Raw genomic sequence first — 26,243 nt, 5'->3', positions numbered from 1 at the left:
TCTTCCGCAGCGCCAGGCAGCACGATGGGAAACAGCCAGTCCAATATGAACAACACTGTGAATGTGAATAACTTGTCCCTCTGCAAAGGACACAGCACACACATGTGCAGCAGAAAGGGTGAGTATTCTACAACATGCAGCATTAGGTTTTTAATCATCCTTACCTATTTGTATATTTCAAATAGCCATGAAGGCAGAGCTATATATTTATACTGCACATATAAATATATACTGTATATTTAAGTATTGAGTAACAGACTCAACATTTACTCAGATTTTCAATGTCGTTGTTGAAAGTTGAAAGTGGCTCTTGATAACCGAAAACTCGACGCAGTTGTGATATGTACTTAGATCCGTCCTTGTTGGGACACTTCATTCCTTTGAATTTACTGTACACGCTGATAATGAGTTTCCTTTCTATTGTTCCCAAACAGTCAGGCCATGGCACATCGCCTCTATTTCTCATACAACCGTCTTAATCTTGACCGACGGAAATAATTTGGATAGGCGGTGTTTCTGTGCATCGTGCTTTAGCCTGGGAATGGGCCTATTCTGATGGGCCCCCTGATAAAGTCAGATGTTGGTTATTTTTAGATGGATAGGAAATGCCTGTCCCTGATTCTCTATCAGACAGATCCCTCCTAGGGCCAGTCGTTTTGTGTGTAACAAAATGTCCCACTAGATGGGGCTATTATATTCTTTTCATATAACTTCATGGGAATTGTTCGTTGGGGTCCACCTTGGAATATCAATGCATCTGATCATGCCTACCAATATTATCCCTTTGTGTTCTTTTAAATCACCTATTCCGCGGTAAATTGTAGGATTCTAGTTTCTCACATGCCCCACTATGAACTGAGGCAACATGGACTATGGTGTTAAGACATGTTTACTGGCGCTGGTCAGTGGAAGGGCTTTCTTTAAAGCAGAGAATGTGTCGTTTACTCAAGCGTCAGGTGTGGCCGTGTCACGCTTTCCGCTGCCGTCCATGTCTATATTTGAAGGCTGAAGAGCACCAGCGGACATTTCTTTGAACTCGGGCTTTTTGTGCACCTTACCTGTACGAAAGGTATGTGGCGGTCCTGTCGGGCGCCCAGGACAGAGAAGCTTTTTCCGAAACAACAGCCGTGCCACGTTGGTTATACTACCGCGCGTAACAAGATATAGAGGTGGTGTAGAGCAAATGTTTGAATGGTGGAAGAGAAGCAGTGACGGATTGGCCATCTGGCATTTGGGCAAATGCCAGAAGGGCCGCCCTACTATGGGCCTTGGATGTCTGTCGGGCCCATAAGATGTACCAGTATTAATATAATAAATAGTTTGAGCGCCGATCCGTGTCACCTTTAAAGCATCAAAAAACCTTCAACCAGTGCACTCAGCTGTGTATATGTACCGCCTAAGTCACATAAGCATTACGGTCAGAGTTGGTAGTAAAGTGATAACAATTTGAGCCATGACTCGAATAAAACCATTCAATTGATTAAATGATTTTGAAATGTTGTGTTGCACGAGTCGTCGTTTTATTTGCACGCTCACGATACGACGTGCGTGTGTACGAGTGAATCGCCTCCAAATGTGTGGCCGGCAATACATCCTGCGTCATGGACATCGGCCCAAAATAATCCGTAGGTCATCATCAATCCCTTGTCAACGGTTTCTGACTCTCTCCGTCGTCACCGCAACTGCCGAGGCGCTCATTCTCCAAACCAAAACACATTTAAAACTATCTGAGGGGCCCAGAGGGACAGGGTGTGCTGGGCGGATTGGCCAAGTGAAAATGACCGGGCCAAGAAGTTGGACATCGGGCACATTGCGGATGACTTTGCAGAGCGCAAGGCTCCCCAAGTGCCCTTCAAATTGCGGTGAATACCTGATGAACTGATGGCCGCCGTGTCCAATTTTTCTAAACATTCTAGCTATTGATCATTTACGGTAGCCGATCTGCCCCCGATGCCCATAAGTCGAAGCGGGCTCCAAAAGTACGCGACGGCCGTGACAGCAATTACAACCTGTCAGTACAACCAGCCGTGCACGATTTGTGCCGTGCAGGCAGGCATTGCGGTGTTGTTTTGAAAGAAGCTTTCCTTCGCATAAATAAAGACATTTCCACCATGAAGCGATGCAGAAACGACACACAGTGGTGCATAGAAATTCACCAGGATTCAGGAAGTGAATGAAATCAAAATTTCCTGGGGGCGGACCCCCCCCCCCCCCCCCATCCCCCGGCAAACATTACTATCTGGTTAATCGCTGTCTCAAGCTTTTTATGTTCACATTTGGGGTGGGGTTTGAAAATAGGGTCTCTGTTGCAAATGCCAGGGCCATGGTTTTTGACCCCAGCCCGTCAACGACGAGAAGAGGGGAAAGCGGATCCGCACAGTGTTACCCTGGGTGTAGGGTTTCAGGTCAAGCTCGGGCTGTTACGTAAGAAAGCATTATGATGAAGCGTCGGCCTTTTCCTTGGAGATAATATCTTTAATACATTTTATGAATCACCAGGCAGCGCGGCGATCAGGGGACCATGTGCCTCGAAAGACTTCAGGATGTGAAACAAACCGGATATTACTGTTGCAAAAGTTATGTGTGTATGATAAAGGCCTTTGGCTATTTTCTCCAACATGTGACAAAACTCTCGGGTGGCATGAAGGATGGGCGTTTGAATGAAGCGTCGGGATGTGTGAAGGAGGAAGAAAGAGATACTTTCCCGACTGCCTTTGAATGCTCAGCGCCTCGGGCGGACGGGCCTTTATGGGAAAGATGACCTTAAGATTCCGTACAGAACCCCCCCAAAGGACCATTTTTGGTAATTGTGTAGGTAGCCCGCATAGGTCGAGAGAGAGCGAGAGAGAGAGAGAGAGAGAGAGAGAGAGAGAGAGAGAGAGAGAGAGAGACCATGAAGATAACATAAACATCCATCCATCACGGCACAGACGGGGCCCTGCGCTGCATCCAAAGAATGTCCGCCACGGTTTCTATGTAAGGTGGAAAATGGCCCTGTGTGGTTATTTATCCCCCCCTAGCCCTATCCAAGGCCGTTGCCTTAAAGGAAGCTCCCTGTCTCTCTGCGGCAGAGCCACGGACTCCTTTCCCTCCTGAAGTGAGCTTCGTCCTCTGGCTCCTCCAGCTCTTCAGGCATTGCCCCCTTGTCACCGGCTAACCCGGCTCTTCCCCCCCCTCCTCAGACGGGCCGGAGAATTCGAAGCTCGCAACAAAAGGAACTGTGGACAGGATGTGCCCCATATAGCCTACCCTTACAAATGCAATTACCTAAAAGCTGCGACAGGAACACAGGGATAATGGCTTGGTGCACCAGGAGAGGCAGCGTGCGTGACACCCATGCACGCATTCTGCCCTGTTCCCAACACATGCAACCCGCGGTTCCCTGATAAGTAGATGTACGCCAGTACGAACATCAACTTTTTGAAACGTATACAATCCTATGAACTGGCCCTGCGGCCCGTCATATTGTACCACAAAGAGAGCGGGGGCCGTCCGAATCGTGATAATGGAAGTGCTGACATTTGGCCTCTGAAAGTGTTCTCGCCGCTCATATTGTAAAAGTATCCTCTAGGATATTAGATCCACTTTAGGACAGGAAGTTCCCATATTTACGGGTTCCCGAAATAGCTCCGTCACCCAGCACTCTCAGTATATCAGTGTCTTCTCCCAAGCGAGGGGCCCACCAAAGTTTCCCACACGTGTCACAGGCCACTGTGACAAGACAAGAGAGCAGGGGTGGTGGGGGGGGGGGGGGGGGGGGGGGGGCTAAGGATAACAGAGAATGAAAGAAATAACGAGTAAGAGAAATGAAGGCTTGTTGAATCACGACAAAGGGCCGCCGGGGACCAGAGGCTACGGCGGAGGAGCACGGGCGGGGGGGGCCCGGCGGACAGGAAAAGGGGCGCAGATGGAACGGAAGCGCACGGCAGCGTGGACGTGTCAGAGGTGAGGCGAGGCGTCTGTGAAAATGTCCTCGCCGTTTCCCCCCCCCTCTTCTGATTCCGGGGACGGGGGGGTGCGGGGCCCCCCCACGCGTCGACTTTCATCTCCGGCGAGAAAGCGCAGACGCCGGGATCGGGGGGGGAAGCAGCTGGCGGGCGATTTCTAGAATTGTGTTTACTACCTGGTGCCTCGCCTGGTTGTTTACCTGGACGCCGGATAAATCGGCCGCATACTGTACATTGTAACAGCTCAACGTTTTCCTGAGCGCGAGCTCATCTTACGCGGCCCTGATTGGTTCATGGCAGTCGGCTTTGATGTCTGGTATGCAGCCCTCTATACGGAGAGGGTCTTCAGATAGCGCCCGGTCCGACGTAACCCGCGGCCCTCCGGCGACGGCGCCTATGTGCAGCCGCGGAAAAAGGTCGACACTTCACGTCCGATAAGAACGCGGCGTCTTTCACAGAAGATCGCCGACGACGCTGCTCCTTTTTTATTCATAACCCCCCCCCCCACCCCCGAAAAAAACCGTGGGTGTGGCTCCGCCGGGAAAGCGTAAAAAGGGCTTACGCAGGGCCTTTGCCGTCAAACCTTTTGCCTCCCGTCATGGTGGCAACCTTATTCATGGGAAACCCCCCAGGGCTGCGATTTAGCCGTGGAAAAAAAAAAAAAACCTCCCCTCTCACTTAATCTATTTACTTGGCATGAAGGGCTAATGAGGAGATTAGGATACGCTTTGTCTATTGGAGGGTTACGAAACAATTCATATATGGCCAACAGCAACGAGATGGTAGCGGAGCATAGCGTAGTAGGAAAGCGCCTGATGTTTGTTTTTGTTTTTTTCCCCTATGTGATGCCTTTGTCGATTCAAAAACAGGACAACCGCAGGGCATCGAGATGTTTTCGACAATATTCTTTGCCTGATGAGGAACGCCGACACGTGATATGCTGTATGATGAGTAACGCCCTCCGAAAACGAATCGCGCGCGTTCTGCGCGGACTTGTCAGACGCTGCGGGTGGCGTGGGAGCGACGGCGCGTGAGCGCCAGGCGTTCGGAGGGACGGCGTTCGGCGAGCCTTTAAAGAAATTAAATCAAAATAATTCCCCCCCCCCCCCGGGTATCGGAAGAAAGAGAAAGATGCCGGAGCGTACATCAGCTCATAATCTGACAGAGTGACCAGAGATTACGTAGAGTCATTTCGCAGATGCTTCTATCCAAAATGAGTTTGGGGGTTAAGTGTCTTGCTCAAGGACACATCAGCGTGCTACCAGGAGGAGCCTGGGATCGAACCAGCAACCTCCTACTTACTAGACAACCTGCGCCACCGCCTGAGCTACTGCCCGTACTGCCGTGCTCCAATCACCTCCACCCGGAATTCAGCAGCAAGGCCTGGAGAGTCATTAGTACAGGACGCTTAATGGAGGAACAGCGACCGGGACGCTCCTACATTGTGCCGGGGCGGTTTGCGAGGGGAACGCCGCAGAGAGGCAAAGGGAGGCCGCGAAGGGAGGCCCGCGGGGTTGCAGAGATGACGAGGCTCGCGCACATGAGGACGGCAAATTTGGAATTCAAATTTCCCTGCGAGTTGCACCCCAGCCCGCCGCTCCAACTCCCGTTGAATGGCGGACGCTATGGTTGAATGGGGGCAACGCTGTTCACTCTAATTAGGACGACATCATCAGAGCCCCCGAAACCGCCCTTGACTCTCCAAAAGAGCAGAACGTGACTTGTGCATCGTGGACAGTGTTTGCCGGTGGCTAGAGCTGCTGCTTATGACAGCTGACGTGATGGAGAGCAACGTCCCCGGCTCCGGATGCCGAGGACTGACTCAAGCCCCTCGGTGTGTCCGTGATTTGCCCTTCGCCAAAGGAAGAAGCGGTTAAATGTCGTGGGTCGGTGCGCGTGAGCCGTGTCATCTGTTCCTCCATTCTCTTATTGTCATTGATTTCTTTTCCGGCAATTTATTTATTTATTTGTTTGTTTGTTTGTTTGTTTGTTTGTTTGTTTGTTTATTTATTTTTATCTCTCGGGGAGATTTTTTTCTCCCCCCGGAGGCGAAAATGGCGAGAGCGCAAACATCAGAGAATGTCGTCTTGGATAATTATGTGTCACGATCAGAGAAACGTCGCGCGACGCAATTCCAAGGTAGACGTAAAGCTCCGTCAGTCTGATTTATTTTGGGGTTATTTAAGCCCGGGACGAATCGCAAAGATGTCATTTCTTTTGGCATTGTACATGAATATGCCGTTGCCAGCTTGTCACAGGGCCTCCTCTGAGAACCCCACCGCCCGAGGGGCCCTGAGTCACTCTCCGGCTCCGGAGAGGGGCGGGGCGGGCGCAGTCGTTGCAAAAAAACATTCCATGTGAAAAACTGGAATCGCAGCGAGGCGAGCCCAGATTCCTCCGTAGTCTCTCGCCCTCTTTCCGGCTAACAATAGCATAGGGATGGAAAGGGGGAATGTTTAAAGCGAAGCCGCTGTTACGTAATGCAAAATGACCCTCTGCTGAATTTGGGAGCATTATGGGCTGCTGGAAATAAACCGACAACAAAGACAAACGTCTCAATGAACTCATAACTTATACGGTGTGCACGGTGAACCCGGTTGTGACGGCAGATGTTTCGATGCATGGTAGATCCACGCCCGTACGGGGGCTGTGTTTTTTCCCCCCCTTTGGAGTCGTCCCGGGTGGTGTAATCCCTGCTGAAAGGTGGGCTTAGCTGTCCTGTATTCCCCATCAAGAAGCAGGACGCCGGGTAATAATAGTTGAACATTTTTACTGTTTGTCCGCTGATATATGTTCCTGGGGCGCACATCAAAATGGCATCACTCACGTGTACGGCGCTGGTGTCGTTTCTTGCGGATGTAGTTTGTTGTTGGTGTAGCTTCTTGCTGGTGTAGTTTCATGCTGATGTAGTTTCATGCTGATGTAGTTTCATGCTGGTGTAGTTTCATGCTGGTGTAGTTTCATACTGGTGTAGTTTCATACTGGTGTAGTTTCATGCTGGTGTAGTTTCTTTTTAGTGTTGTTTCTTGCTGGTGTAGTTTCATGCTGGTGTAGTTTCATGCTGGTGAAGTTTCATGCTGGTGTAGTTTCATACTGGTGTAGTTTCATGCTGGTGTAGTTTCTTGCTGATGTAGTTTCTTGTTGGTGTAATTTCATGCTGGTGTCGTTTCTTGCTGGTGTAGTTTCTTGCTGATGTAGTTTCTTGCTGGTGTAGTTTCATGCTGGTGTAGTTTCTTGTTGGTGTAGTTTCTTGTCGGTGTAGTTTCTTGCTGGTGTAGTTTCATGCTGGTGTAGTTTCTTGCTGGTGTAGTTTCATGCAGATGTAGTTTCTTGGTGGTGTAGTTTAATGCTGATGTAGTTTCTTGTTGGTGTAGTTTCATGCTGATGTAGTTTCTTGTTGGTGTAGTTTCTTGCTGGTGTAGTTTCTTGCTGGTGTTATTTCTTGCTGGTGTCCTTTCATGCTGGTGTTGTTTCTTGCTGGTGTAGTTTTATTCTGGTGTGGTTTCTTGCTGGTGTTGTTTCTTGCTGGTGTAGTTTCTTGCTGGTGTTGTTTCTTGCTGGCGTCGTTTCATGCTGATGTAGTTTCTTGTTGGTGTAGTTTATTGCTGGTGTAGTTTCTTGCTGGTGTTGTTTCTTGCTGGTGAAGTTTCTTGCTGGTGTAGTTTCATACTGGTGTAGTTTCTTGCTGGTGTTATTTCTTGCTGGTGTCGTTTCATGCTGGTGTTGTTTCTTGCTGGTGTAGTTTCTTGTCGGTGTAGTTTCTTGTCGTGTAGTTTCTTGTTGGTGTAGTTTCTTGCTGGTGTAGTTGTTTGCTGGTATAGTTTCATGCTGATGTAGTTTCTTCTTGGTGTAGTTTATTCTGGTGTGGTTTCTTGCTGGTGTTTCTTGCTGGTGTAGTTTCTTGCTGGTGTAGTTTCTTGCTGGTGTCGTTTCATGCTGATGTAGTTTCTTGTTGGTGTAGTTTATTGCTGGTGTAGTTTCTTGTTGGTGTTGTTTCTTGCTGGTGTAGTTTCTTGCTGGTGAAGTTTCATGCTGGTGTAGTTTCATACTGGTGTAGTTTCATGCTGGTGTAGTTTCTTGCTGGTGTTTTTTCTTGCTGGTGTCGTTTCATGCTGGTGTTGTTTCTTGCTGGTGTAGTTTCTTGTTGGTGTAGTTTATTGCTGGTGTTGTTTCTTGCTGGTGTTGTTTCATGCTGGTGTTGTTTCCTGCTGGTGTAGCTTCTTGTTGGTGTAGTTTCTTGTTGGTGTAGTTTATTGCTGGTGTAGTTTCTTGCTGGTGTCGTTTCCTGCCGGTGTCGTTTCCTGCCGGTGTAATTTCATGCTGGTGTAGTTTCTTGCTGGTGTAGTTTCATGAAGCTAGGGGCCCGTTCTTGTCAAGGTCTGGTGGTGTCCTTTCAGCGCCTGTAGCAAACAAGACGTAGAAAATAAAGGACGAACAGCTTCAAAAGATGTTTTCACACTCGTGCCTCTCGGACCTGCGCCGATTGGAAACGAGATCTCCCTCGCTATTGGTACCCGGGAACAGTTAAGTTATTAAAAAAGACATGCATTGTCATTGTTGTTTGCGCTGGGCTGTTCCTCAGCCCAAGACGACCAGGACCTTGACGCCGACAACCCCGAGGCCGTTCTGCGCTGTTGTTTTGTTTTTTCTTTAGTTCTTTTTTCTTTTTTTTCCATCCGCCTGCGGAACGGACAGAAGCAGCGGCTGAGACGTTCGGCCTGTTCTGAGCCAAGAGTGTTTCCTGCGTCTCCTTTGGTGGTGCATCCGCTCCTCATCCCAAAGAACACCGAGACAATAGGCCACATGGAGGAAGACCACTGTCCGTGCATCTCGTTAAATCCATTGAGGGGCCATTTTTAGCACGTCTCCCGCTGACAGAGGGGCCTAAAACAACATTTTAGTGGAGCCCTGCCACCGTTACACGCCCGGGTGCCGTAAATGGAAAAAACGGGGAACCTTCGCAGCCCTAAACCGTGAAAATCGCCCCATTCTCCTGGATTGCATTTAAAAAAAGAGAATATCCCGTTTGGAATCCCACCTCGGAAGCCGGCCACGCCAGCATGCTGGCGTGGTTCCCGTTTGAAGGTGTTACGTGCCATTAAGGATAAACGCAAGGTGAGTCGTGTCAAAATGAATAATAGGGCAAATGCCTGATCGCTTGCATGATGGCGGAGCGGCGGGGCCGTTAAATGTCGGGAGCTGACAGGTTCTGTCACGCCGTTATTACGACTCGGGAAAATGAACCAGGAAGGTGGGGAAGTCATATTCATTATTTCTGTCCGAGTGACGCGGGTGTATTTTAGGCGCGGCGCGATCGAGGGAATAATCTGCTTTTTGTCGCGTCGCCAGGAATTTCAGAGTCCCCGAAGTCGTATCCAGAGTGACCTGCATTCATCATACCGTTTAAATGTTGCGATTTGGAAACCGCGTCGATTCCCCAATAGATCCGAATTATCGAGTAATATGAGCGAGCCAGGCGGCGGAGCTTTTTGGGGGGAAACCGAGGCAAAAAAAACAACAACTGCTCTGCCATGATTAGTCGGTGATATATAGAGTTACAACCCTTGGGGAAGTGCTGTGCTTTATTTACCCTTTCCTCCGACGTTCGCCCGTGATTCACTCCCGTTGTGTTTTTCGATCTACGCAACTCTGAAATTGCAGAAGTGAAAAGCAAGCACGCGTGAACCTCGCCCGCCTCACGACGGCCGCGGCGCTCGCTCCCGTGATCTGAGGGGTTTGGAAATTGGAACAATCTGCGAGGGGCACGGAGCGCACGGCAAGAACTCTCTCCCCCCCCCCCCCCCCCCCCGAAAAATGGCTCCAGTTAAAGGCAAATGCCGCGCAGCTCCTACCATAATAAAAAGCACTTTCCCGACTTCAGTTTGGCCTCCTTACGCCGTCCATGTGAGGGACGCGAGTAACACGAGGCACCGGCTGCCGCTTGGCTCTTATCGAATTTAGGAGGCAGGTGCTTACCTTGGAGACCTGTTTAAGTGTCAGCTTAATGAAAAGATTGGGCAAGGACTGAAAACAGATGTGGAAGGGGCCGCACCGGGATAGGGTACGCTCCTGGAGGAGCAGACAACCAGACAAAAAAAAAAAAAAACCCCAACGTTTTATTTTTTATTTTTTATTTTTTGGTACATTTGCCTCATTTTGTTGGCCGGCGCCCGCGCGACGGAGATAGTCGTGTTCCTACTGCAGAAGGTGGGGTATGACTCACTCCAACCATTAGATCAGCGGCTGGGGGTTTGGACGGCAGCCTCCGACCGACGCGGAGACCACCAAATCCTCAGCCTCCCAAGCGGCCATCTGCTCGGCATTTCCGCGCTGCCTTTGAATCCTTGAAGAGAATTGTAACACGTCGCCGTCCAAGGAGCAGTCACTCCACTCCGCCGCATGGCAGCCGCCGCCGAGGCCCGGGCCAAGGCCCGCAGAAACAATACAGGCTCTTCTGTCCTCGGCCTCTGGAAACGGCTCCGACTTTCATCGCGGAGGCCCTCGCGAGTAGGGTGGCATCACATTATGTCGAATGCGTGAATGCGTGATTTTTTTTTTTTGGCGTCGCCAACGAATGAAATCGCAAAAAAAAAAAAGCGGACCTGCTCCATCGCGTTCTCATTTCTGGGTTGTCTCTGTCGTGGGGTAACGGCATCCAGGGATTTTTTTTTTTTTGTTCTTTTGAACAATCTGAAAATCACTAACACATTTTCTGGAAAAAAGAAAAAAAGAAAAAAGAAAAATACATTTATAAGAAGCCACGGGTCCACGCTTATTGTTTAGGACGATAGAGCAATCGGAGCAACCCAACGTCGCGATCCGTTACAAACACGTTAATGGTTCTCGTAACACTGTGGGTATCGAGCGCCGTCTTGGATGGGACGGAGAAACGGCCTGAGTAATTATTGCCTTTATCGCGACGAAGCCGCCCCGAGAGTCGCCGGGGCCGCGCGCCCGCCTCGTCCCGCGTCGGTCCCATTTCGCCGCGGCGCCTCGTTCCGCTCCCGCCGTCCGGAGCGGCGGGGATTGAGGAATTTCGCTCGCACCTCGAATGCTATTCTTGCAGGGCTCATATGTGGACCCGGCGTATCCTGCTAAAACAAACAGCATTGAGGAGGGAGAAACAAATGCTTTTGTCCCCGGGCTATAATTAGCATTCGCCCCAAATGCCATTCTCTCATGAGACCTGTTTGACCTTCCAGCAGATATGAGGTCACATTTATCCTTACTGGCGAGCCAGGCAGATCTTAAGCCCGCCACGCACCACTGACTTTAATCTTAATGCACTGGGAGCACCATACCATAGATAGATACAGTATATTTTACAATTTGTATATTTACATTTATACCCTAGCATATTATACCATACTATGGCATATTTCCGCACACCACTTGCTACTAGTACTATCATGCATATTATTGCTATGCACTGCTGCTGTGTACTATTTGTACTTTACTTTAGAATAACTGCCAATTTTTGCCTCACCGGTTAACTCCCAGATAACTTCTGTTTATATCTGTAGATGTATTTTATTTCCTTTTTTAATCCATTTATAACTCGCACTGTTCTGTCAACTGCCGCTGCTATAACAACCGAATTTAATAAAGGACTATCTTATCTCTGAAGTCATCATTTCAAATGAGATATTACCTCACCCCTCAAATGAGCTTTCCCTCCCGCCTATATATAGCCGGGCTTTATTCTTTTTTTTTTTCTTTGCTTTTTTTTTTTTTGTCATCTGCGATCTCTCGACCCCTTGTCCGCGCTCCGTCGTCGGGCCCGCGGCCCGCCGTAGCTCTTTCTCAGGGAGGCGGACTCCGTGGCCCCCGTCCTCCCGTCCACCGCTGGTCTTGGAGCCCCCGGCCAGGAGGCAGGAAACAGCTTGAGAGGAGCGCAGCAGTCAAGGCTGTGGGAGGGCAGAGGATGGGGTGGGAAAAAAAGGGGAATTTCCAACATATTTGGACATTTTTCTCAAAGGTCCAATTGCTGATAATGTCGTCCCCCCCCCCCCCCCCAAGCCTGTGAACGTGTCTTTAAATTCATGTTTTTGTTACACGGTGGAACTGGGATTTTTTTTTAATTTTGATCATTTGGTGGTTCCCATGAATTTGCGACGTTGTAGAGGATTAAAATCCGACAATGTTAAAAGGACATCAGCATTATCTGTGTCCGTCTGGACCGTGGGATGATCCCGGGTCACCCTGCTCATGTAAATATCTCTCAGATTGCCACTCCGACTGCGGCGAATATAGAACTTCCCCGCTTAAAGTTAAAGGTTCAAGTTTTGGGTGGAGGCCTCTCGTGGAGGACTCTCGTCTTCGCTCGCAACGTCACTTTCTTCTCGAGAGCAGGCCTTCTTCTGTTTGATCGATTTGTCGTTTTCTTTGGGTCAATTGAAGCGTCGGGGTATATTTTTTGGTGTGTTTTCATGCATATTGATATTTCACTGCCCACAGCTAGCTACGCCCGTTTATCAAATTCACCGCAGCTGCCGTGCCCCGCCGCCAGCAATGGGAGTGGCACATTGAGGAGGGCATACGTGAATCAATTTGCATCGCATGGCCGTTTCTTATAAAGTTCCACCGAAATAGATATGGGATAAGTATCAAATGTGGGATTCTTTTTTTTTTAACAAAATTATCTTACGGATTACCACTTTAATCACCATGAATTGCTTCACCCTACACACGGTTGGAAAAGAGATGGATGTGTAGAGTCAGCCTTACTTTCCTGAACAAATGGATTGGTGCAAGGTGGAGCAGTGGACAGTATTTGGGTGTACTTCGGTGTGATGGGGAGCTGTGCATGTGTCTTTAACGTGTGAAGGGAACGTGCATTGGAAGGAGGGAGGGGGCCGAGCAGCAGCGAGAGCTTGGAGCTTGGCGCTTGAAGGGAGCGCTTCAGAAGGGTGCGCGCCGAGTAATCTGGAGGCTTTGCGCACAGATCTCACCACACCTCTCCCCAAAAGAGATAAATAGATGGACACAGCAGACTCAGAGGCCGAATTAACCTGTCAACCGGTGCGAGGAATTACTGGACACAATGGGGAATACGACACATAAACCTCTACTAGGTAAGGAGCGCCGGTGGAAACACAGATGCACGAGTAGTGGATCCGTCCCCAACTTGCTTTGGTTTGCACGTGTGGGATTTTGCAAGACAACAACTGTTTTCCAGCTGTGACGTTGAGTACGGCGTGCATGGGCGTTATTCCGTTTAATTCTATATGCACAAGACACTGCATATGCATGTCCCCGCTGGGCGCTCCCAGGCGTCTTTTAAGATCGGCTGCAATGTGTCATCCCAATGATACACAAACCCTTAACGCGAAGCCTTAACGCACTTAACGGACTACTTATGTGTAAACACTCAGGGGCTGGTGTGCGCGGCGTGCACGGTGTCCTGTCGGGTTGGATGGTTTGAAACAGTCTCTCATGATCCTCTGCTAGTTTTGCATACGATTGCCTTGCACTCAGGGCGTCTGCAGGTCCTCACAAAGTCGTGAAATTGTCTTGGATTTGCGATGATGAGTTATTCATTTCTTCATCGACGTTTCTGTATTCATGCATTTATTTTATTCTCCAGGGTCCTCTGCGTCAGGGTCAGCATCTCTGTGTCCTAATAACAGTTTAGGATCATTTGGTATTTCTACCTAATAACTAAATAATAACCAAACCTATAAAGAAATGACCTGTACTACTTCCTTAATTAGAGATGGATGATTTCTCCGCCCCCCCCCCCCCCCCAAAAAACTTGAATTTCTGAAATGGGTCTTAAAAAAGGTTTGTAAGGGTGTTAAATGTCTGATACCTGCGGGCACCCTGACATTGTCTCCATAACTGATGGAACAGTGCCTTGGCTTGGCCCACGGTCCGTCACAATATCTGTGCTGTTAAATCACAGCCTGGCATTATCCAATTTACTATCAGTTTAATTTATTGTGCCCCTCCCCCCCCCCCCCAACACACACACACACACACACACACACACACCTTCCTAAGTGATCCACTCTGATCCATTATTGTGCCATTTTCCACATATTTCTGCACAAGTGGTCACAAGTGTGTCCTTCGGTGACACTTATCTTGTGGTAGATATGAACAGCTGATAGCAAATAGCATTGAAATCCTCTCCCCTGCCCGACCTATTACCCAGGCTATTACATCAGGTGTGATAACACAACCAAATACCAAAGCATGGATCAGTCAGACGTTGCGAATAATGTATAATTTAATGTTTACCATGAAATAAACCACATGAGCAGTTAGTTCAATTATGAATATGAATATGACTCATTATATAGGAAAGTAACCTAACATATAGTACATATATTTCAGGGCTTGGCACTGTGCAGAGTGAATCTTGGAGCATTTTATATTATAACCTAGATCAGAGAAAAGGAGAGAGATGGAGTATAATATTCACAATGCCTTACTCTGTCTCTAAAAATAATCCCATCACATGTGCACTACCCGTCGTACTCGGAGAGACTGTTTTTTGACAGCAATAGCCTGGGAGCATCGGCCAAGCTGCAAAGTGCGAATGCTAACCACACATCTGATCAGCTGCTCCGGCCGATCTGCCATTGTTCCACACGCTGTCGTCTGCCTGCCTTTTTCAAATTCTATCTAGGTTAATCACTCCACTTTGGGGTGTGAATCCTGACACCGCCTTTTTTTTTTTTTCCCTCCTCTTCTCACCCCAGTCCACACGAGTGGAGCCTTTGAGCGGCAATCATTTTAAACAGTATTTCAGAAGGTGACGGTTTGGCCGCCTTGCCGAATTGGTTGTTTGACACAACTTCTGCCACTCACCTCGTCAAGCAAAGGTGGAAAAGGCGGTGATTGGCCCCGGCGGGCCAGTTTGAACAGGTCTTCACGGCTGACGCTTGTCAAGTGTCCCTTTGTGACCTATTGTGCTATGCCTTTCATCTAATAATGGCAGATGCGTTTCTATATCTGTGTTCCCTCTGTCCAGTATTCGGTCTCGTTGAGGCCGAGACGTATAGGCCGAGGCCTCCACTGGGTTTTCCACTGGCTGATACCCCCACCGCCCAGTGTAGCACACAGTGGTGCGTCGGGAGGGGACGGGGCACGAAAACGCAGATCATTTGAGATGTTGCAGATGTTTCTACCGCCGCTGCTGCTTCATAGTTTAGAATATAATCAGAGATAATGTCAACTTTGGGAAATGTGCCGTGGTACATTTCCCTGACGGATTGTCCTTGCGCATCGGAGTGAGCTAGCACATTGTAAAGGGGAATTGGATCACTCCGTGGCCCGGCAGAAGTCAACAAAATCCCCATTGTGTTGCGTATCACATTTTCTTCCAGCCTGTGCTGTACATTTTTTGGTTGAAACCCAATGCGTCTTCTAATGTAAACCACGGAGAACTGAGGGTCTTTTTTATGGTGATAAAAATGTGGATAATATCAATCTTGTGGTTTGTCTCCATGTGCTCAAGATATGAGGATAAATGACACGTGTCACACTTTGTCCCTCTCAAAGTGAAGCTGTGTGATTTAATGGCATATTCTAAGATGGCTGCTGGAATGGAGGGCGTGATTCAGAATGTGTTGATGCTGCAAGCTAAGGAGGCCTTCAGCCTTTAAACAAGAGGAAGATTTATGTTTAATATATATACTGTATGTGTGTGTATGTGTGTGTATGTGTGTTTGTTTATTTATTAATTTACCTTTGTCCATGCTTGTTTATTTTGCTTGAGCAGAACAGACAACAATGTTCAGACAACCAGTTCAACTACTAGACAAAGAAATGGGAAATATACTGTGTGTGTGTGTGTGTGTGTGTGTGTGTGTGTGTGTGTGTGTGTGTGTGTGTATATATATATATATATATATGTATGTATGTATGTATGTATGTATGTATGTATGTATGTATGTATGTACACACACAATACAATAAGGGAATTTGAGCAACTGCACCTTCAAAGCAACTACCACAATACAATTACTAAAGAATTTATTAATTGTATTGATATTAGTTGTGCTCTATTCACCGCTGTAATATTCACATTTCGACATCTCAGCCCTATAAAGCAAAAGTGCTGATCAGTTGGGATACAAAACACGTCACTGTCACAAAATTGTAATTTGATCAAACTTAATCCATGGTATATCTGCCCCAGCAGACGCAACTCTGCAACCCCGCCCGGTGGCAAATCGACAGTACTACATCCTGCCCAACGGTAGGGCGACAGTGGAGAGACGAACGTCTGCTCCTCCCGCCAGCATAAACCTAGAGTCTCCGCGCTTCCACCCCCAAGCTAAGGGCAAGAACATCAGGCTGGACGGGCAGCTGCGCCGCGCGACGCGCAAAAACAGCTTCTGCAATGGTATCACCTTCAGCCACAGGCCTGTGCGCCTCTACGAGAAGGTCTGTTGCTTGATCGTTTTTTTTTTTGTGTCCTTACAGCAACCGAAGCGTGGTCATATGAAATCCAATTTCATTCCAATAACATGAATCATTCCCGCAGATGCGCCTTCGTCTTAGCGGCGTACACACCGGCTGGAGTGGGGCTCTGCGTTTCGGCTTCACCAGCCAGGACCCCAGCGAGCTGACCCCGGCCGACATCCCCAAGTACGCCTGCCCAGACCTGGTCACGCGGCCAGGCTACTGGGCCAAGGCTCTGCCCGAGAGACTCGCCCTGAAGGACAACCTGCTGTCCTTCTGGGCCGACCGTCACGGTAGAGTCTTCTACAGCATCAACGAAGGGGAGCCCATCCTCTTCCACTGCGGGCTCAGCATCGGCTGCCCGCTGTGGGCCATCATAGACATCTACGGGATCACTCAGGAAGTCACGCTGCTCGGTAAGTGTTTGATTGAGGAGTCCTCCTGAAATATCATCAGTGGAGGAACACATCGAACGGAACGCATTCAGTCAGCGTGTCCATTCAGTCTAAATTGTGTTTACGAAATCCAATCCAGAAACGACTAATCCAGAGACTACTACAGCATATGAAAGCGGACCCAGAGCGGCCATCTTGAAGTCCTAATATGCTGGACAGGGCTAGAACAGCCGAGAGGTTTGGGAACTTTTATAGAGTCAACATATTCAGAGCTAAATTAAGCAGCTGCCTGAGTTTCCCCCCCGGTGAGCCACTCTGCCAGAAAAGTCCACGGCAATGGAGGCCAAAGTAGTAGAAATGGATCACTGGGAGAGGGTGGGGGTGGGGGGGGGGGGGGTTGCGCTGGGCCACTGCCTCGCTCGCCCTGGACAGGAATAGCGTGCAGCGGCGGCCTAATAGATCGTACTCCCACTCACAGAGTAAAAAAAAAAAACAACAAAAAAATAAAAACCACAACGTGGGCAGATAACTGGGATCCAGCCCCCCTCCAGCCAAACAAACATCCCCGTACCCCTCGCTCCACCCTCTCCGCCGCTTCCTTTACTGGCATTTGACGCAACGAGAGCGCTTTCCCGCGCTTCGTCGACCTCTCCCGCCCTTCGGCTTTCTGTGATTTTTAAACTCCCTTTTCCCCACAGTTCTCTCTCTCTCTCTCTCTCTCTCTCTCCGTCTGTCTCTGGCTGTGTTTATCTTCAGGCCTGACAGTAGCTATCGCCATGTTTGGTCAAGGCAGCTGATCCCAGGAGCTTTGGTTGGAGGCCAGTGCGCTCGACTGCGAGAGCATCCCTAGAAATAGTAATGAGGGAATGGATCGCAAGCCCGCAAAAAAAAAAGACCATGATCTGGTGGACAACACATTTTATTGTCAAGTCAAGTCACACTTTATTTATTAAGCGCATTTCATACCAGGGCAACACAATGCGCTTTAGAAAGAAAAACAATCAAAAAAAGAAGGTAGTTGTCAGCCAGTCATTTCAAAAGAATGCCCCTGAAAAAACAGCCACAACAAGAAAAACAAGAAAAGCAGCCACCATAGCAACTACAACCGCGGTAGCAACAACAGCAGCAGCAACATCAACATATTGTGAAGTCTTATCTCTGAGACAACTTTAACAGTATACTTTAAAAGAACACAAATACATAAATGTGAGACGGACCAGTGAGACAGCTTTCTTTAAAGCACTTTGTGATTTCATTCCATGAGGGGGAAAAACGAATCATAGGGAGAACACATGCCGTTCACAGAGCGGAGGTAACATTTACCCTGACAAATGATTTTCACACGAGGAAAAATAACATTCCTGAAATGTTACGCTTCCTCCCGTCCTGCGCTCTGATCGCGTCAGCCGCTCGCATCTGCTCTGCGGCGGCGAATGCAGGTGCATTTAAAATGTCTGTCCACGTTCTCTCGCCACAGAGAGCACGTTCGCCGAGAGCGTGGCGTCCAGCTGCCTGAGTGCCGCCCGCCTGAGCGCCTATCTGCCCCAGAGCAGCCACGACTCGGCCAACTACAGCAACAACCAGCTGGAGAACAACCAGGCGGCCGCCACCAAGATGGCCAACCTCCAGCTGAGCAACTGCAGCCCGCTCATCCCCTGCTGCTCCTCCTCCTCCACCTCTCTGTCCTCCGCCACCGTCCCCTCCTCCTCGTCGGCCTCCGCCGCCTTCAATGCCTCCAGGCTGATCCGGGGCCTCTCCTCCCCCCTGGACAATGACTTGCACTTTCACCCTGTCCGCGGCTCCGACGTCATCCTCTCCGCCGACCGCTCCGCCGCCTGCATCCACTTCCTGGACAGCACTCGGACTCTGGTGTTCAGCGACCGGCCGCTGCACGTGGACGAGACTCTTTACGTGGAGGTGGGCCACCTGGGCCTGCCCTACTTCGGGGCCCTGCTCTTTGGCTTGACCTCCTGCGACCCGGCGAGCCTGCACGCCGGGGACCTGCCGGCGGACCCCCAGCTGCTCCTGGACCGCAAGGAGTACTGGGTGGTCCACCGGGGCGTCCCCATGCCCTGCTCCGGCGACGTGCTCAGCTTCAGTCTGCTCGCCAGCGGGGAGGTGCACTACGGCGTGAACGGCACCAGGAGGGGCAGGCTGCTCTGTGTGGACTCTTCCCAAACCCTGTGGGCCTTTTTCACCCTGCACGGCGCCGTCAATCGACTGAGGATAGTAGGTAAGACCACCCGGCGACATAGATAGGTTTATACTCACCGACCAAAATGGTATTTATAATTGCGATGTTGCCGTTGTCGTCTTACTGACGATGGAGTTGAGACCGGAATCGGCGTATTTTTTTTTCTGTCTTATATTGAGTCTCAGCTCCTTTAAAGGAACAACGTCGATAGTGAGGGTTCCCAAACCGGGCAGATTTGCGATACAATTTCACTACTACTCGACTTGATAGCGTGTGCAACAAGTGCATTGTAAGGCCAGCGCGGCAACATTCATCATTTCAGTTGTCAAGCGGCTCTTCCCCAGAAGGCTAACCACTCTGTTTGGTAGCTCTTCATTCAGTGGAGTTGTGGTGTCCTCTAAGGCTTGTCTGAGGTGGTGGTGGTTGCAAATTATTTATTTTTGTTAGTTATTAGTCTTTTTATTTGCTGGTGTCAGTGGTCGTGGTTTGCTTTGGGACTTCCGCTCTAATCTCCTGTCAGCGCGGGGGCCGCCCAACCCTGATTCATGGCTCTATAGGGGTGAAGTCGAATAAGAACGAAATCACATAACAAGGACGTAATCACTCCACCAAAATACGTGAAATTGAAAGCGTCCTTTGTGTCATTACAGCATGACCAAAACCAATCGGTTTTGGCCTAATGCTCCGAAGCGAATCAAATGACCCTTTCACTCAAGGACACTCTGTTCCTCTGAACCGGTTCGATTCACAACGGGTTCACAGTATATCAATTCTGTTCAGAATTTCAAATAAAACCGCATTTCATGTTTATTCCTTTGTTTATCTTATTTATTGCTGGTGTAAGCGTTTTCCCACACTTTCCCACACCCCCGCAGGGACTCTCCAGACTAGTCCTCCGTCCATATCTCCCAGTAATTCCCAGAGCAGCAGCCCCGATGACAGCGACTCGGACCTGGCGTTCAGCGTCAACAGGTCCTCCTCTGCCTCCGAGTCCTCACTGGGTAGGTTCAAGCCTCGTCATTGGGAAGGGGGCTCGCCCCTGAATTTGGTAAGGTGGCCAACGCTGGCACTGTACTTTCCACATGATTATTTTGTTCACATAAATCCCGTATTTATTTTGTTGGAAACAGCTATTCTATGCGTTTGCATGATGTATGTGCTCCTCCATGTGTCATTTCCAGGCGGGGTCCGCCTTTCCCGGCAAGAATGCGAAAAAACGGGCGCACACAGGAAGTGATTAAAATTCTGAATTCTGAATTGAATTTTGGGACGTGCAGCGTAATCCTACCCAGCACAGACGGTTTAATGGATCGCCAATTTAAGCTTGAAAGCTCTTTAAAGGTCAAAAACTACTACTAATATCATGACATTTAAAATCATTGAAGCCGATTTATTTTTGAATCAACCAGTGTTTGCTGAATCCCTCCACCATTTTGTTTCGACGAGTACTGTATGTGTAACTAGCGGGCGGGACAATGCACTCAATTCATGAGGCCACACACGATACAGGGTCATGATGCGATGCAGTCTCTCTAAGATATGAAAGATAAGGAATTGGCCCCTGAGCTCGTCATGAGAGTGAAGGGGAATACATAGCAGAACGGGTCCCAAAAAAAAAAAAAAAAAAGAATCTTCCTTGCCCCCTAAGGACATCATAATATCTGAATGGATAATGCCGCAAAAAGATGAAATTAAATTTAGCATTGGTTTCTAGTCTTGTGCTCGCTGTATGATGAACTCTTCAGCGTTCACTGTATAGCATTCACAGTTAGAAAAGAAAACATTTTGTCCCGTCCCTCGTACAGTAAGCACGAGTAAACTGAATCCTTGGAATTTGAAAAAGGCCTTCTGCTTGGCCACTTTTTAGAAAATCATCAAACGTCTTCGTATCTGTTGCGAAAAAAAAGGGCTTGTTTCCAGGTGGAGGTGTGTCCTCAGTCGGGATGCAACGGTACACAGTATGTTATCCAACCGTTGGCCACGGTTCCGAACGCACATGTGAACCGCGGTTATTACGGTATCACGGTAGAGGTCCACCGCAGGTGCTGGCGCGCCGTCCGCGGCTCCAAGCATCTCTCTATTTTTTTGCTCGAGAGGTCAATTATTATTATTTTTTTAGACGGCTACGCAGCCTTTTCCATAGAAACACGGGATAAAACGACAGAGAAATGTTTTGGTAAGCAGTGCGATCAAGCAAAGTGTCCAGTCCGAAAAGAACCCCCCCTGGGGATGGGCGTGACCCTGACGTCACCACGGCATTCACGGACGAGGCGCTTCTTCTGAACGGCTCTGTTGTAGGAATGAAGGGGAACCGAGTCCCGCTGGGTGACGAGCCCTTCGTTTCCCCCTCCATGTAAGAGGTAGCCTTTGCTCCCCCCTTGGCCGGGACGTCCCCTGGCTGAAAAGGAGCGCACCCACTGTCACGTCAGGTTCACAGAGAGAAGGCACACACACACTGCTCTGACTGTAAGGTTATATTTTACTATTATTATTTATGTGTAAAAAATACTGTTTGTACCTGTTTCACACAAAAATTACTATAGTACTGTTTTTATTTATTTTTTATTGTGAAACGTTAAGATGTTATATATCTATTATATATATATATATATATAATGAACGGAAATTAATATTCATTCATTCATTTATTAATAAAATCATCTGCTATCCTGGACACCTCCGCATAATGAAATTATAACAACCCACCAATGAACTTGAACCCCCCACCCCTCCCCAGTCATACGCACAGAGCATTACAGTAGTTATTCGTGGCAGACTACTATAAAAACATTTTGACACCTTTTTAACTCTTTTAAATAAAAAAGAAATGGTGCCATCGGCTCCAGAACCGTGACACACATCGAACCGTGGTCCCACTGTACCGCTGCATCCCGCGTTCTCATCTCTCATCTGCTGACCCACTGCACCTTCCTTCCTCCTCTCCCCCCAGTGACCGCCCCCAGCTCCCCCCTCAGCCCTCCCCTCTCCCCCACCCTCTCCGCCTCGGAGCTGCCCCCGCCTGGGAAGAACGGGGAGTGCACGGTGTGCTTCGACCAGGAGGTGGACACGGTCATCTACACCTGCGGACACATGTGTCTCTGCAACGACTGCGGCCTGAAGCTCAAGAGGCAAATCAACGCCTGCTGCCCCATCTGCAGGAGGCCCATCAAGGACGTCATCAAGACGTATCGGCCGTGATCGACCTGACTCTCGCTTTCGGATGTGGAGGCGCCCTGGCTCCGAAACCCCCTCAGGCTCCGGATCGGATGCGGATCGAAACCCCCGAACTGAAAAACCGACCCACCGCGCGCCCTAATTGTGCCTATATGATATATCAGTGCAGGAGAGACTGGAGTGAACTGTGCAAATCAGACAGCTGGTTTATGTGGAACACGAGAGAGAGAGAGAGAGAGAGAGAGAGAGAGAGAGAGAGAGAGAGAGAGAGAGAGAGAGAGAGAGAGAGAGAGAGAGAGAGAGAGAGAGAGAGAGAGAGAGAGAGAGAGAGAGAGAGAGAGAGAGAGAGAGAGAGAGAGAGAGAGAGAGAGAGAGAGAGAGAGAGAGACTCGGCTCTCTGTCTAAGCCAGAACTGGACTGAGGGTGAAACCACAACAGATAAGCTGCCCCCAAGCCACAGCAAAGGTCACGATCGCCCATGCTCTTTTCTATTTCGTCTACCTTGTCATGCAGATGAGGGTCTGCCGTGAATATTTTAGTCCTCAAATGCCTCTGACACAGATCTGTGAGTTCTCCAGCCAGTAACGCGTGGGTCGTCGTAGCTTTGTGACTTCTAGTGCCTTAGACGTTTTGTTGTATTACATGCCCGGGCTAAATAATTATAAAGGCAATCTGAGCTGATGGGGGTTCTCTTTTGTTTTCTGGACGGAAACCTCGCAGCGTCGTTCCACGACGGTGCAGATAAGCAGGGATGGGCAGATCGAGACGCTCCCGACCGTCTTTTGAAAACCCATCCTCACATAAAGACTGAAAAGGTGGGAAAAAATGGCTAAATAATGAATACAGCGTCGGAACTCACTCTACGCCCCCGCCCACCACCAACCACCAGTGCTGCTCTGCCATGAAGACAAAACGAACGCACTTACAGATTTATTTGACCTTGCTAAACAGTACGCAAAACGACATATGTGTTAATAGTCCCATACCGCAAAATGAAAATCTACCAAACGAGAACATGACGAGTTACAGCGGAAATAAAACTGCATATCTTAAAGCACAAACCAACAGCGGTTTTATCTGTGCAGTTTATTAAGGCCTAATACTAATGTTCTCTTATATGTAGAAGCTATATATATATATATATATATATATATATATATATATATATATATATATATATATATATATATATATATATAAAAAAGCTCTCATATCATTTAGATGTCCACATTTAACCATTTTTCACTGCTATATATCACACTTTCACCCCCTTTACGTACTCAAGGAAAAAGTATTGATCAGATCTAAAAGAAAATGAGTGTTGCCCACATGGTATCTGCCCGTCCCTAGCGATAACATTCCCATATCCTCATAAAGAAATGGATCCCGGTCTCCCTACAAAACCCTTCGGGAACAACCCCAGCTTGATTTTCTGAAAACCTCCCTTCGACCAAGCACTTCCGGGGGGAAAATGTGTGACTGCGCTCAGATGTCACTGCCGGCTTTTATGAATGCATTTGATGTTTCATTGTACCGATCGCTACATAAATCCAAAAGCGACGACGAGGACGAAGAAAAAAAATATTCCAACAAATGTGCTCAAAGTAAAGTGTTCCAACAAAAATTGGTGGAAAAAAAAAAGACATGAATTTTGATTTAACACCAAGTTTCACTCACAATCACAGCACATGCATCGAGGACTCTAAGTGATATTTGGGGCGAAATAACTCCATAGGTGCATTGTGACGCCTATAATAAAGAGATATCCTCATTTCCATATACATACTGTATACGTATACATAAGTGTGTGTGTGTGTGTGTGTGTCCGTGCATATTGCCAACAAGAGAATGAAAACTCTCCTAAATCATATTCTGGAAGCCAAAAAAAAGTGCCTTATTTATTTCTCTTTGTATCTTTTATCACTCGGTATTCCTTCCAAGTCCCTTTTCCACCCCGCCCTCTTTAATCGTAGCAGTTTATATTTAGTTTATAGGTTTAGATATGGAGAATGCAGATGGGAACGTTCCGCCTGGGAGCTCTAGTGGAACCGTGAGAGGGATGTTATGGGTTCTTTTAAGGTCCTGGAACGTAGTGGGAACATAGATTTATAGTTACAAAAAAATAAAATAAAAATAAATAAATAAAGACGCATATTAGCACATCCTCGGTGAACATGAAAGTCACCAAAACGGTTTCTCCCAAAATACCTGCCGGAATGCCGTGTGTGTGTGTGTGTGTGTGTGTGTGTGTGTGTGTGTGTGTGTGTGTCTAGGACGTTTATCTGCCAGGAAAGACTCTCTGTAGGTGCAAGGACACGACGTAAATATGTTTGAGACATTTATTAAAGAAAAATATGGGATTGCAAATAAAAAGAGTGAAATGAAACAAAGGATGTTTCACTGTGAGTCGGGAAAACAGTGCCGTTGCAATGTCAAAACCTGCTTAATCCCTGTCGATGTATGTGTCATCGGCTCCCATCTGTTGATCGTCGTCCCGTCACGAGGCTTAATGGGGTCAAGCCACAGGGTTAAAAAAACAAAACAAACAAACGTTGTATTGCATATCATACCTCTCTCCATTCATCCCTTAGAAAACATGTTTTCTGTTTGCATAGCGGCCGCATATTAATTCTTTCAATAGTAAGAGTATTGTGGTGGTTTATTTTTTTTTTTTTAATGTAGGCCAAATGGAGGATTTCTTTTTTTCGATTGCCGAATTAAAAAGAAGTGTATTAGCTTTGAATGACAGCGGAACAAACGCATGGCTGAGGAAACGCACCACAAAGCACTGGCCAAAGCGTTTGTGAAACACTGAAACATTCACTCGGGGTCACATCCGAGCTCACGTCCCAAAAGCACAAGAAACAGCTGGAACGGCACGAACACTGATGTGACCCTGAATGAGGCTGTAAAAACTGTCCAAAAAAGATGAGCTCACCTCCAAGGTTATTTATTTGCAGTTATTCCACCTTCAATGCTATTTCATCTTTACTGGTAGTTGTACTTTACCTTTTTCTTTTTGAGCTCTTGGCCATTTCTATTTTTGTTTTATTGCTGCTGTTTTTTTTTCCATAAAGAAATATTTCAATGCTGATGTATATTAGTACTAAGTCACAAAAAGAGGTTTCGGATCCCATTTTCAGCATTAAGACACGGCCCCTCCTCCCTCACAATCCTCACCCACTTCTCGTCGTCTTCCAGGTTGGTGCTGTGGGTGGAGCGGAGCTCAGATCATGCGGGGAAATGCCTCTTTAAATAATAATAAAGATGCTGGGATGTGTATTTCCCCTTTTTTCACAGGAGCTAGGCTAGCTGCTTCCATCTGCAGCCATGGGTTGAGCTAACACAGTTAGCATGCAGCCTGTCACCGTCCCTGCACTGGGCACACGGGGATGAAATTACTATCGACCTTCCCGCGTGAATCTGGGTAAGATCAACAAAAATTGAATTTTCCCCCAAAAAACGGGAGCATCCCACTCAATCACAGCCAAACAACCTACAGGACCAAAAGGCCGAAAAGCGAGCTGGTGCAGGGTTTCAAAGGTTGGTACAAAAGGTTAAAGGTCGGCTCTTGTGAAGACTTTGTGTCCGAATCAAGGAAATAATATTGAGAGGAAGTGTTGAAAAAGAACAAGACAAACACATAAAAAAATATTCTGTTTTAATAAGGGAATTGGATTTTATTTAGTTGTATTTCAGCTTTCAATAACGATAGCCTTAAGATAAAGAAGACTTCAATCCCCAAAGGGAAATTTCCCAAGCATATACTGTATAATAAAAATAATCTGCAGGATTTGAGTACAAAAATATCTAGCGACCCAAGAAATCAAACCTGATTGAATCGGAGACCCCTTTTGAAAGGACACAATATATATCCAGTATCTATATTTTTTCATGCGTATGTATGCATGCGTGTTTGCTCGAACTGATTCTATTTTCAAAGTAGAGAGAGAGAGTTCTTGACCCAAATTGAAACCACATACTGTCAACACTGACTTTGGAACCACTATTTGACTACTTATTGCCCAAGGCCCTGTGACCGCCCCGTCTGCCATCTCATGGCGAACCCTCCCCGTGAGGGGTCGGGCACCCCAGCTTGGGAACCACTCTAGTCAAGGT

The 26,243-nt window shown here is 47.9% G+C and overlaps 1 protein-coding gene across 3 annotated transcripts; it reads left to right on the top strand.

The window, feature by feature from the left end:
• On the top strand, positions 1–22,805 carry neurl1b (neuralized E3 ubiquitin protein ligase 1B). 3 transcript variants are annotated; one of them, XM_080007815.1, is made up of 6 exons: positions 1–118; positions 16,099–16,343; positions 16,444–16,777; positions 18,234–18,989; positions 19,826–19,951; positions 21,901–22,805. In XM_080007815.1, exons 1-6 carry the CDS (start codon positions 25–27, stop codon positions 22,146–22,148), a joined length of 1,803 nt encoding a protein of 600 aa, XP_079863941.1. In that variant the 5' UTR covers positions 1–24; the 3' UTR covers positions 22,149–22,805. The 3 variants fall into 3 exon arrangements, with proteins under 3 accessions (XP_079863941.1, XP_079863943.1, XP_079863942.1); XM_080007817.1 differs by having other exon boundaries at positions 18,234–18,985; positions 21,901–22,033; XM_080007816.1 differs by lacking the exon at positions 1–118 and adding an exon at positions 12,872–13,021.
• Positions 22,806–26,243: the final 3,438 nt, after the last annotated feature.

Source organism: Zeus faber, assembly GCF_960531495.2.
Source record: "Zeus faber genome assembly, chromosome: 10".
In the NCBI taxonomy this organism is placed as follows: domain Eukaryota; kingdom Metazoa; phylum Chordata; class Actinopteri; order Zeiformes; family Zeidae; genus Zeus; species Zeus faber.
This window is presented reverse-complemented; position numbering and strand designations above follow the sequence as displayed.

What these genes read in the sequence shown, in the direction of transcription:
- neurl1b (XM_080007815.1), top strand. Translation starts at nt 25, where the DNA reads ATGGGAAACAGCCAGTCCAATATGAACAACACTGTGAATGTGAATAAC. An exon ending in CTGTGCGCCTCTACGAGAAG is followed by an intron (nt 16,344 to 16,443) that starts GTCTGTTGCTTG and finishes TCATTCCCGCAG; the next exon opens with ATGCGCCTTCGTCTTAGCGG. An exon ending in TGCCTCCGAGTCCTCACTGG is followed by an intron (nt 19,952 to 21,900) that starts GTAGGTTCAAGC and finishes CTCTCCCCCCAG; the next exon opens with TGACCGCCCCCAGCTCCCCC.